Here is a 12662-nt window from a genome sequence, read left to right as displayed (position 1 = left end):
ACCGTCACCTCCTGTATTTGGCCATTAAAACTATATCTGCACTGTGCTCTTCCTCGGCTCTTTCAGTGTCAAGGTCACAGTCTGTCCACATCTTTACTTTTTAATTGTAGGCAAATTTAATTTGACCACAATTACAGGCAAATTCATGTCCCCGCAGAGCAGGCGAAAGTGATGTGGGATCCACAGGAGGTCTCTGGGGTCAGGTGCCCAAGTTCAAGTCCCAGCTCTATCACTGTGAACCTGGAAGAGCTGAACCTCAACTTCCTTGTGAGTAAATGAGAACAATAATGCCGAGCAGCCGCACCATGCATCACTGGGAGAGTCCAATGGGACCAGCAGAGCTGTCACCTCGGTGGTGCTTTGCCTTTTGCAAAACACACCTGGGCTCTTCTGTCTTGTTTAATGAGAAGGCGAGGGCAGTGTGCTGGGGGGGGGGGGGTGCGCAAACACGGTCAGCTCTCACCATTGCCCCAATTAATAGTTCCAGGAAACTCCGGGGCTTTTGCACCCATGTCCAAATTGTGCAAAATTGTCTGGGATTTACTTCATCCACGGGATTCAGAATCTTTTCCAAAAGTCAGGTGGAGAAAGACCTGTTGTCCATCCAGGGGACATTGTTACTGTTGTCCCCGCTGAGCATCTCTGTTGAACACTGGTCGGCGCAGACGGGTAGAGAGGGGGGGCTTGGCTGGGAGGGGATCGTCCAGGTCAGGTCTGCTCCAGGCCTTATCTACCTATTCAGAGAATTTCTGGCATTCCACCCCAGAATAACTTTTGGGTCAGAATGAAAATGTGGAATGTCTTCTTCAAGGTCATCTGGTAAATAAGTGGCGCGGTCAGATCTCCTGTCTTCTCATTCAGTACTGTCCTGCTTCTCTCTGCCGTTGTTCTACTTAAAAACTGGAGGATGACATAAAACAGCAAATGACTTTTTATTCTGATTGAAAATTGCCACACTTTTTTTTTTTAAAGGATGAGTGTTGTCGAAAGGACAGGGAAGGAGCCATGTGCAGTGGCTCGGGAGGCTGAGACAGGAGGTTCATGAGTTCAAAGCCAGCCTCAGCAATTTAGCAAGGCGCTAAGCAACTTAGTGAGACCCTGACTCTAAATAAAATACAAAAAAGGGCTGGGGATGGGGCTCAGTAATAGAACGCTTGCCTAGCACATGTGAGGCACTGAGTTCCATCCTCAACACTGCATATAGAAGTAAGTAAATAAAATAAGGCATGCTGTCCATCTACAACTACAAAAAAAAAATTAAAAAAACAGGAAATTAATATTTAGGGAATATTTGCATACCGTATATTAAGTATTGTGCTGGCTTTGTTTTTAATGTTTTTATAAGTGCACTGTAGTGATATATAATATTGGGGTTCCTTTTGACAGAATCATACATGCATGGAATATAATCTGCACCATTTTGGTCCCTAGGACCTCCTCTTCTCTCCCCTCTCCCTCCCTCTGTTTCCCTTCCTCTACTCCACTGGTCTTCCTTCCTTCTTTGTTTTGTAAATTGATGGCTTATAGATACATGCAAATGTGGAATTCACCGTGGTATATTTATAGAGCATAATTTGGTCAATTTCATTTCATAGTTTCCCCCCTTTTCCTGTCCCTCCTCTCTCCCCCTCAATCCCTTTCCTCCCTCTCAATCCCCTTCCTCTACTCTATGGATCTCCCTTTTATTTTTAGAAAAACAACATCCCACCCACCCACCCACCCACCCGTGCTTTTCTTTCTTTCTTTCTCTCTTTTCTGCTCTAGCTTCTGCGTATGAGAGAAAACATTTGATCCTTGATTTTCGGAGCCTGACTTATTTCACTTAGCATGATGTTCTCCAGTTCCACCCACGGGCCAGCAAAAGTGTACTGACTTTCATAAATCATAAATATATGTATTTCATAATTTTTAAAATTATTCCTCTTTGCAGATGGGGAAATCCAGGCTCAGAGAAGTTAAATAGTTTGCACAAATTAGTGATTCATACCTTCACACCCACGACTCTCTGACTTTACAGCCCAGTCCCAGGGCTTGAGCTGGATGGGGAGCAGCATTGTGTAGACGGGGAGGAAAGGGTACCAGGGTCAGGTAAGAAGATTTCACGGAAAAACACTTTGCAAATCGTGCCTGGCTCTCGGCGTTTGTTCCTTGGTGCAGTGGTCTAGAAAGTGTTTTCAAGGTCAGGGTCAAGTGAGGCAGAGTCAACCCTTGCACAGCCCTGAGAGCCAGGGCCTGTGCAAGGCACCTGGGCACCTCTCTTCCCGTCTCCGGCTGTTCCGGATTCATCTGGAGAGGGCAGGAAGCGGATCCAGGGCTGAGGATTCTGGGGTCCTGATTCTGTGACGTCCTCCCCCACAGGCCCCCTACTCCCACTGCCTCTTCCTGCACGAGGGCTGGCCGCTCTGTCGACGGGACGAGGTTGTGGTCCACTTGGCACCGCTCAATCCCCTCTTGCTGCGCCAGGGTGACTTCTACCTCCAAGTCGAGCCCCAGGAGGAGCAGTCCGTCTGCATGATGATCAAACGCCTCTCCCTGGACCTCCGCACGGTGGACAAGAAGCCCGTTCCCGAGTCATCCTACCCTATGATTTTCACCCAAGAGTGGCTGGAGGCCATCAACAGTGACTTTGAGGGAAGTCCCTTACACCACTGCCTGGTGGCTTCCGAGAATGGGATTTCCCCTGTGCCTTGGACTAAGATCGCCAGCCCAGAGTTTGTGGATGACAGACCCCCAGCTGCGAACGTCCCCTCCCCAGCCTGGGGCTCCCTGCAGTTAGAGGCACTGGATCTGAGCACCCCCCAAGAGCTGCACCAGGCCAGCTCCCCAGGCAGCCAGATGCTTCTTGTCCCAAGTTTGGCCAAGAGCAGGGGCAGGACGTCTGGGGACAAGTATCCAGGCCTCATCAAGGTGGAGCAAGCCAGGCCTGGGGAGGTGGCCCTCAGGATGGACAACACGGACAGCCAGGGCTTGGCGGGAGACTACGTGGCTCTTCTGGACCCTTCTCAGGAAAGCAGAGGAGGGTCTCCCACTAAGGAGCTGGGGACACCTAGTGGCTGCACTTTGGGGGCACTGGAGGAACTATCTAGAACTAAGGAAATTCCTCTGTCCGAAGGACTACTGCCCCTCTCTGAGTCCAGTCGGGGCCCTTCCTTGGGAAAATGGGCTTGTGCGAAGCCAGCCAGCCCCGAGGAGGAACCCTGTGTTTTGGGCTCCAGGAGGAAGATCAAGAGCAAATCGCCTGCCCACGACTCAGACCCACAGCCCCAGGGACCCTGCCTCAATGTCCTCGGGGAGCCACTAGACTGTGACTCTGGCTTCAGGGCAGGTGTCTCGGAACAGATGGCTGCCTCCAAGGTACAGGGACCTCTGGGAAACCCAGAAACCCTGGTCCAGCCCAGCCCCGGACCAAGGCAAACGTCCTCTCCCTACTTGTCCCCAACTGCCCCCGCTACCCCAGCCTCTGACACAAAGATGGACAAGACCAAGCAAGAAAGCGGGAGACGTCCCCAGCCCACGACGCGCTCCAGCCGAAACACCTCCTCCTCCAGGTCTTCCATTCCCGGACTCAAAGTCTCCTTCTTGAAGGGGCAGAGGCGATCCCCGGTGCCCACGGAGAAAGCCTCGCTCCAGCAGGATGGGCCTTGGAGAGCCCTGTGCTCACTCTACCCTCCTAAACCCACCCGAGCCAAATCCCCAGGGAAAGGTAAGGTGCCCCCGAGCTCCACTGGACAAGGAGCTATCATCTGGGTACTCTGAGACCGGGGTACAGGGTGGTTCTGGTTGTGAGGGGCAGGGACCACTGGGCTGGCTCTGCTTCAGAGGTTTAGTGTACAGTGTAGCATGTTAGGGCTGGAAGGCTCTTGGGCCTGGGATTCACTTGCCCACGTTCACATCCTAACTTTGCCATGCACTGGCTCTGTGACCTCGGCTAGGTATCTAACCTCTCTGAGTTCAGGTCTCCCTCTCTGTGGGACGGGGATCTCACCTACTTGATAGAGATGCTTTCCTGGTCCAAAGAGATACTAGAAACAAGGCTCTTACACATGTAAGCTCTATTGTCCATTCCAGGATAGAAGACTAAAACATTCTCGCCTCAGAAAAATCCACCTTCTGCTTCACATCCTTTACTTTGTTATTGCTTTTCCCCAGATGGAACGACTCACACCAAAACATCTGGCCCTCCCGCTGACTCAGACCCACAGACTGGGGGAGAGGCTGGCTTCTCGGAACCTTCTGAAGGCCACCCAGGAAGAGGCCCCAGCCTGCAGGAAGAGTCCCCTGGGCCCGTGCCCAGGACTGGAGCCCTGGGTGTCGAGGTTTTCCACTCCAGGATAGCATGCCTGCCAGGTCCCGGGGGACTAGCGGGGAAGCGGAGGGAGACGGGAAGGAGCTGGAAGTCCCAGAGTGTCCTCAGACACCGGTGGGTGGAGAGGAGGTCGGGAAAGCCCAGGAGGCCAGTGTTCTAGCCCCAGCCTCCCTGGGCCTGCTTCCTCACCTTTCCAGGGAAGGATTTGGGTTAGATGAAAGCAATTCCTAGGTATCTATCCTCTAGCCATCTACTCACCTGCCCATCCATTCGAATCTCAGTGAGGCAGCTAAGATAGAGCTGGGTTCCCTAGAAGTGCAGTCCAAGACAAAGATGAGCAAGCTGTGGTCTGACCCCCACAAGGAGCTCTGGAGCCTGAATGACAGTCATTAACTGCAGGCTGATCCTGGATCTGTCGTCATTAACTGCAGGCTGATCCTGGATCTGTCGTCATTAACTGCAGGCTGATCCTGAATCTGTAGTCATTAACTGCAGGCTGATCCTGGATCTGTAGTCATTAACTGCAGGCTGATCCTGGATCAGTAGTCATTAACTGCAGGCTGATCCTGAATCTGTCATCATTAACTGCAGGCTGATCCTGAATCTGTAGTCATTAACTGCAGGCTGACCCTGGATCTGTCGTCATTAACTGCAGGCTGATCCTGAATCTGTCATCATTAACTGCAGGCTGATCCTGAATCTGTAGTCATTAACTGCAGGCTGACCCTGGATCAGTAGTCATTAACTGCAGGCTGATCCTGGATCAGTAGTCATTAACTTCAGGCTGATCCTGGATCTGTCAGTCATTAACTTCAGGCTGATCCTGGATCTGTCAGTCATTAACTGCAGGCTGATCCTGAATCTGTCATCATTAACTGCAGGCTGATCCTGGATCTGTAGTCATTAACTGCAGGCTGATCCTGAATCTGTCGGTCATTAACTGCAGGCTGATCCTGGGTATAGATGCAGGGTAAGCCAGTGATCTAGTTCAGCCAAGGGCAATTCTTGAGAAGGAGGCACCTATAAGCCATTAATTGCCAATACTTCCAGGCTCTGGGGGATCAGTGCTTTGCCTACCGAAGGGTTTTGGGTGAGGCATTAACAATATCCAATACTGAAAGTATTATCATTTCTGTTTAATATTTGTGCAGTAAATATTAACTGAGTCTCTGGGCATAGCACTGGGGATTTATTAGGGAGCAAGTTTGACGTGCTCTCTGTCCTCAGGAAACTTATATTCTAGTGGTAGAGAAAATTCAACAGCTTATTAAAACCTGACGTAAGAGAATTAGAACCATGAGGAGTCCAGCCCCTGTGGAGCACAGATGGGGTCCTGGCTCAGGCTTCTGCTGGGACAAGTTAAGTGACATAAAATGCAATTGTACAGTGTGAGTGGGCAGTGAGCAGGTGAAGTGTTGGAACAGCGTTCCAAACAGAGGAAACAGCATGTGACAAGGTCTAGGGACGCTGGAGACCTCAGTGCTTTTGGGGAACTGACTCTCCTGCAATTCTGTTTTCCTTCAGAGATTTCTACATCTCTGCAGGGCCCTGGGCACCACCTGTGGGTCCACAGCTCCTGGAGGGCACTGTCTGTCCTTCTGGTCACTTTGATTGGAACTTTTGTCGCTTGTTCCCATGTGAACCGCCCACAGGGATCCCACCATTCTCAGGGGCTGCCTTGTTCCAAGGGCTTGGCTCTGGTTCATGGAGGGTTAGGGTTAGGGTTAGGGTTAGGAGAACTTGGTTTCAGTTCCAACTCCATGGTCAGCTCCTTGGGTAACCTTGGAGAAGTAGCTTGCCTTCTCTGGGCCTCAGAAAGAACCTGGCTCCTTGTCACTTTTGCTACATTACCTGTGTGGTGATTCTTGGGTCCCAAGTGCCTGGCACACAGTGAGTGCTCAGAAGGGACATGATGATGAGTGAACAGCACCAGGCGGATGCTCCCTCTGCTCCCGCCTTTGACTGCCCTTGGCCTCCTCTTCTCCAGGGATCCTGTCCTTGTCCCCCAGTGACAACTCCCCTGGCCATCCCCCATCACTAGCTGCTCCCTCTCTGCTTTCAGTGTTGAGATTCCGACTCTACTGTCTCACCCACGGCCCCAATCTTAATTATCTTTGGATCCTCCTGCTCCCCAAACTTCAACCTATCCTCCCAGCCGCCTTCTCGCTGTGTCCCCCCGGTGGCCAACGTGTCCTCAGTTGCCCCTTCCCGGCTTAGACGCCCTGCTCGCCCTTATAACCGCTTCCTCTCGATGGCTCTCGACTCCTTGCCTTTCTCTGTCCCCTTCACTCTTACCTGGAGGAGCCCCGGAAACTCTCCACCTGCTACCTTCCCCCCACACACACTGGACAAAGCTGGGAAATTCACACCACCTGGTGGGTCACATGGACCCTCCTCCACCCTGGGTCCTGAGTGACCTTTCACCGTCCTGAGCCGGTGACTTCTCTCCTCTGACCGTCAGTGCCCCCTCCCATACCCAACTGCACTTTCAGCTGGTGACCTTCCTTCGGGTCTCACTGTGCTACCGGAGTCACCTGCCCACCACATCCAGGCCACAGACGCAGCAAACCACTGGGGACTGTCCTCTGTGTTCTGAGGCCAACCCCCTGGGACACTGCTCCTCTTTCCCTACTCGAGACACCCTCCCACCACCTCACCTGGTCACCCTCCCGCCTCCGTTGCCACCAGCACCAGAACACCCGGAGCCCTGCCCGGTTACCAGGACCCCCTGAGGCCCCAACATCGTCACTGTGCCCTCTTTCTCTCACGTGAGGAACTCCACCCAGGAGTGGCCGTGCTCCCTGCCTCCACACCCTCTCTCCTCTCCACTCACTCTACACAGGTCAAGGTCACCGGGGACTTCTCGTTCCTAATGCCAAAGAGAGTGAAGGGGTCCTTGATCTTGGCCTTGCCCTGAGACCTCCGTGCTCTAGACCTGCCTTGGACCTTTGGTCTTTGTCATCTCAGCCCCGTGGTGCTCTGCTCAAGACCCCATTTGCCCTTGCTTCCCCTGTGAATGCTCTAAGTTGCTGGCTCATTCCATTATCTGCCCTCTCTCCCCCACCCTCGGCACAGAACGCTGCTAAAAGGTACCACAGGTTTTCCGGTGGCTGTGGGTAGCCCCCTGCCCACCGCTGTCCCAACCTGCCCTTCCCACTTCCATCTGAGATGCAGAACCCAGGCTGGACATCACAGCTTCAGTCTAGGGTTCTGAGGTGACCGTGGTGGCGTTTCCGGCACCAGTTGTCAGGCCAGGGCAACATTTGGGGCCAAGGGGTCGTCCTTGGCCCAGTCAAAAGCCAATCATGGGGACAGCTGCTTGTCATTCTCTTCAACTCAGGCAGCACTGGCTGTGTGCAGAGCCCTGTTAAGGCAGAGTTTGATGGGAAACAAGTCACATGAACTAGTGTCAATCGCTGGGTTCCACGGCAGAACATCCTGGGTGCTCGAACCCTTCGCTACTCAAAGTGTGGCCCAGGGACCAACAACCTGGGTCTCACCTTGGAGCTTGGAGGAGATGCAGTGTCAGGCCGGCTGAGTAGGGTCTGAGTTCTGGCAAGAGCCCCAGGCACCCGGGATTTGGAAAGCACTATGCTAACCCTGCCTCCACTGGTCCCAGGCTCGGAGGGTGTGAGCCCGCGTCGTGCTGAGCACCGGGAAGCAGCAGAGAGCTTGACCCAGAGTACACCCTGCACGGCTCAGTCTCACAGGAAGTGACAGAAGCCTGTGTTTGCTGTGAGAACCCAGAGGGCAGGGAACAGGGACAGAGGGCCCAGTCTGGGCCAGAGGCCACACGGGGAGACATCACGCATCAATTTGCTTGGACTGACAGGACACAGCGCCACATGGACTTGGTGACTTAGCAGATATTTCTTTCCTCACTGACCTGGAGGCTGTGTCCTCATCGGCCTCATGACCCCCACAGGAAGAGTGAGGCACCAGTCCAGATCCCCGGGCGGGACACAGCCTGCCCAGGTCCCAAGGCTGACAGCCTGGCTGGAGGAGGGAACAGAGGCGCTGCTCACAGCACAGCGGCCTCCCGGGGATCCCAGGTCTCTCAGGAACTGTCTCACTTGATCCTCAAATAACCTCACCAGCTCGGTGTTTCATTTGTCTCATGGAACAGATGAAACCGAGGCTGAGAGATGCAGGAACTTGCCCCAGGACACGCAGAGTCCGTGCTGGGCCAGGACGGGAGCCCCTGTCCCTGTGACTCCAGAGCTCACCCCATAAGCTTTGCCTCCCAGGGTCCCCTGTACGCAGGATGGTCCCAGGGGCGTGAGCCACCCCCTCTGTGGAGAGGGGTTCAGAGAAGGCAGCTCTCAGGAAGTGACTTTTAGGCGGGGTCTTTGATGGGGAGGGGTCCACAGCTCACAGAAGGAGGAGAGGAAGGGCATTCCAGGCAGGAGACCGGCATGGAGGCCACAGAGGGGGTCCCACAGGCAAGGGCTCTGCTCAAGGGTGTCCTCTGTCCTCCAGGCAGCCGAGACAGGAAGGGGAGGCCCCTGCTTCTGGTGTCCACCGCAGAGGCAGCCTGGGAGGCAACGTGGTGCTCGGCCTCCGAGGTCACCAAGCTGCTCTCGTACCTGTGCGGCGTCCCCAGGTAAGGGCCAGGCCACCTGACCACTCCACCTCCACCCTCTCAACCCCACCACGGGGGACTCCCAAGGTGGAGGGGGGAGGGATGGACAGGTGAGTTTCCAGAACAAGGTGTAGAAAACAGAGGGACGTTGACGGTCCCTGGGTTTGAACTGGAGAACCACTGGCCTCAGACTCCCCTGACGGACTGTGAAAACAGATTGCTGGGCCCCACCTCCCTTTCCAATTCAGTGGGTCTGGGTGGGGGGCCTGGGGAGCTGCATTTCTGATGGGTTACCTGGTCACCGCTGCTGCTGGGCCAACCCCTGTCGGGGAGGGGCGCGGAGAGCTACTCTCAATTAGCAAATCAGAAAAGGCTTCCCTGAGGAGGTGGTCATTGAACTGGCATCCAAATATCTGATGAAAATGTGAAGGGGTGGGCGAGGGAGGGAGGGAGGGAGGGAGGGAAGGAGGGAGAGAATTAAAGCAGGAATGTGAGTGAGCTGGGGGCCCAGGCTGGTCTCCAACCCCCTTCCTCTCACCGCTACCCCCCCACCCCCCTGTCCTCAGACTCCATGTCCCCCTGGCTGGGAAGAGCCATGTCCTTCCCTCTGAGACCAGCCCCCGGCCAGGGCAGCCTTAGAGTGGAGCCTTGGGACTGTGCACAGACCCCCCACCCCACCTGGAGGTTCACTGTGGGGATAGGGTGAGGGACCCAGGGCACCCTTGGGGACCTTCTTTCATGCAGGGAGTCGTTACTGCCACCTGCCGGCCACTGAGGGTTTTCTTCCTCTCGCCCCAGATGGGAGGCTTTCCTAAAGGAGGGGCTGGGGCCCAGCTGAGAAGTGGCCGGTGTGGTGGCCTGGTGTCCCACTGATGTGCTGTGTGACCTTGGGGAAGCACCTTCTCCTCTCTGAGGCTCTCGTGACAGAAGGAGATGGCCAGTGGGTTCTGAGGACCCAGGGGGGGTCCCAGTGTCAGGGGAGGGAATTGTGCCGCGGGGACTTCTTGGTCCCTTGTGCAGCTGGCCTTTCCATTTGGGCTCTGAACAAACATTGGTGGGACACCTGCTCAGGGCCCGGCTTTATGCTGGATGGTGCCAGGGACCTGAGGAGTCTCCCAACAGGCCCTGTCCTCGAGGGGCCTCCGGGTTCGGCAGGGACAGGTCTGGAAACGAGTCACTGTTCCAGCAGGGGCCTAGCCAGAGACGGGCAAGGTGTGGGACAGGAGGTCAGGGACCTGGTGTCACCTCCCAGAGACTCTCCTCGCTGTCCAGCGCTTCGTCTCCTGTGCCTCGGTTTCCCCTTTTAGGACAGTAACAATGGCAAAGTTTTGTAAAAAAAAAAAAAAAATTACGTCTCTCCTGTGGTGCACAGTCGCTGGGTGCATGACACCAATGACCCCATCTGTCCCCACGAGGCCCCCTCAAGCTGGTACCATTATTATTCAATCGACTCAGAGAGGTACAAGAACCCGCCCAGGTGACCAGATGCTAAAGGCAGTGCCCCAGCTCGGCACCCACACGGGGCCACCTCTGGTTTCGCCTGTGAGTTGGAGGATTGGAAGAGTTGAGGCAGCTGGGGTGACGGTCACCTTCCTGATCATCCGAGTGACCAAGGGCACTCGCAATCACCCAGACCCACCCTGTGCCTGCTGCCAACTGTCTGGGGGCCAGGGGAGGAGGTGGGGTGAGGAATCCTTATTTTAACCAATGCGGACACTCGGGCCAGTCTGGGAAGTCCTGGTGTAAACGACGGAGCGTGGCCCCCGTCCAGCTCCGCCCGGGGGGTGTTGGCCAGGAGGAACCGATTCCAATTGAAAACGTCTGGTCTGATGAGCCAAGGTACCAGTCTGAGCCTCCGCCTGACAGCTCTTTGAAGGAAGTGTTCAAAGGAGAGAAGGTCTTTCTCCAAAGGCCCCCGGGAATTGGCCCTCTCATCTCACTGGGCAGAGATAGGTCACATGATCTCCATCTAGACCCGTCATTGCCCAGAGAGATCGGGTCACTCATTGGCCTCCACCAATCAGAAGCCAACCCCTGGGGGAGCGGGATTCTTGAATTAAATGAGGGTTTTGCCCACAGAAAAGGTCACCCTTACAGGTGACCCACTCCAACTTTATAAGTGACTGTCTTTAGGACTATCGGGCCTTGGGAGAAGATGCATGGGGCAGTGCGGGAGCCTGCAGCGGGGACAGTGGGCTCTCCTGGAAGAGAATGGGGGGGGGCTTCCAGCAGGGAGACACGGGGCTTGGCCCTGCAGGGTAGGCCATTCACCACTGAGTCAAGACTCCCAGCAGCCAGTTTCTGTGGCCTTGCATTTGGTCTGGCCACCTGGAGAGCCCCCAGAGCTGCCCGGCGAGACGTCATCCTGTTTTCCAACCACAGGCCCGAAGACAAAGCCAAGGGGCTGGTGGTGGTGGTCGATGCCAGGAATCAGCCCCCACAGCCTGATCTGGTCAGCGCCCTGCAGGCCACCCAGGTGAATACAGACAGAGCGCCCCGGCCCTGCCAGCCTTGGGGTCACCTGGGGCCTCTGACATGCTTGGAGCAGGCGGCAGGCTCAGGGTTGGAACTGGGGACTGCTCACAGCCCAGGGCCAATGAGCTTTAAGTCAAAAGGACTTCACTGGTTCATGTAGCTGGACAATCCAGGAGCCCAACCCAGCTCGGGAGGTCTCCATACAAGGGCTCCGACACTGTCACCAGACCGTCCCTTCTCTCCATCTCTGGCCCTGTCCTCCTGGGAGGGTGCCATCTCTGACAACCCCCCTCGGGTGGCCATGTGGTCCCCGCAGCTCTAAGTTCCCATGGTCTCCCACTTACATCCAGCAGAAAAGAGGGAGAGTATTTCCCCAGAGTCCAGCAAGTGTCTTGTGTCTCTCTGGTTCAGACGCCCAGCCATTAAAGGATCCCAGGGCCAGGGAAGGGCACCGCTGTGATTGCCCTAGCCTCGGGTGCCAAAACCTCATCCCAGAGCAGGGAGGAGGGAGGAGAGTCCCGGGTGACCCCGGGCAGCAGGGGCGGTGGAGGTCTGCCACATGCTCAGGCCTGAGCCCTCCTTTAGAGACGGGCAGACTGAGGCGGGTGGGGCAGGGCGTCCAGGAAGGCCTGCAGCCCAGCCTGGGCCTGCTGCTCTCTGCACTGTCCCTCCAGGCAGCACACAGTCACTCCCACCCTGGCCACTGTGGGACGCATTCACCTGCGTCTTTCCAGGGCAGGAGAGGCCACCGAGGGACGGGAGGCTGAGGGGAGGCTCGGGCAGAGCAGCCCTGAACCGTTCTCATTGACAGGCTCTGGCCCCGGCCCCGTTCCGCAGCCTGCTCTTCCTGGGGGAGAAGGAGGATGCTCTCCAGCTGCAGGCCCTACCTGACGTCCAGGTGAGCAGGAAGCCGCTCGGGCAGTGGAGGAGGGGGTTGTTGGGCTGGAGCTGAGTGGGGGTAGAGAAGATGGAGAACTGCAGAGTGGACAGGTCAGGCCTTGAAATGATCTAGGGTAGGGGAAGAAGGGCCAGGCCTGGGGCTGCCCCTCTCCAGGCTGCCTCTGTGGTAGACATCACCAAGCCATCACTGGATCATTCCCTCTGGCTCCCAGCAACTCCTGGTGGGCACTGCCACGTCACGGGGAGTCGCAAGGGACACGGAACCTACTTGAAGTTTCGCCTAGTCAGGCAGATGGGGAGATCAGGCAGACGGCCACCCAGCAAACCAGACAGAGCAGCAAGTCCTGACCCGAGGCCCGGGGCCTCATCCACGCTGTCCTGGCTCTGACTGCGGGGTTT

The 12662-nt window shown here is 55.8% G+C and overlaps 1 protein-coding gene across 2 annotated transcripts in view; it reads left to right on the top strand.

The window, feature by feature from the left end:
* The window catches only part of Kiaa1755 (KIAA1755 ortholog), a 36274-nt gene that overhangs the window by 10637 nt on the left and 12975 nt on the right, over positions 1–12662 (top strand). For both annotated transcript variants that reach the window (XM_026383296.2, XM_077799941.1), the window contains exons 3-7: positions 2359–3703; positions 4150–4347; positions 8786–8909; positions 11271–11364; positions 12175–12261. In XM_026383296.2, the coding sequence (XP_026239081.2) occupies positions 2359–3703; positions 4150–4347; positions 8786–8909; positions 11271–11364; positions 12175–12261 (1848 nt within the window). The remainder of the gene's footprint in view (positions 1–2358; positions 3704–4149; positions 4348–8785; positions 8910–11270; positions 11365–12174; positions 12262–12662) is intronic.

The sequence above is a fragment of the Urocitellus parryii genome, chromosome 6 (genome assembly GCF_045843805.1).
Source record: "Urocitellus parryii isolate mUroPar1 chromosome 6, mUroPar1.hap1, whole genome shotgun sequence".
Classification (NCBI taxonomy): Eukaryota; Metazoa; Chordata; class Mammalia; order Rodentia; family Sciuridae; genus Urocitellus; species Urocitellus parryii.
The sequence above is the reverse complement of the archived record's forward strand: the minus strand, read 5'-3'. Positions and strand labels throughout refer to the sequence as shown.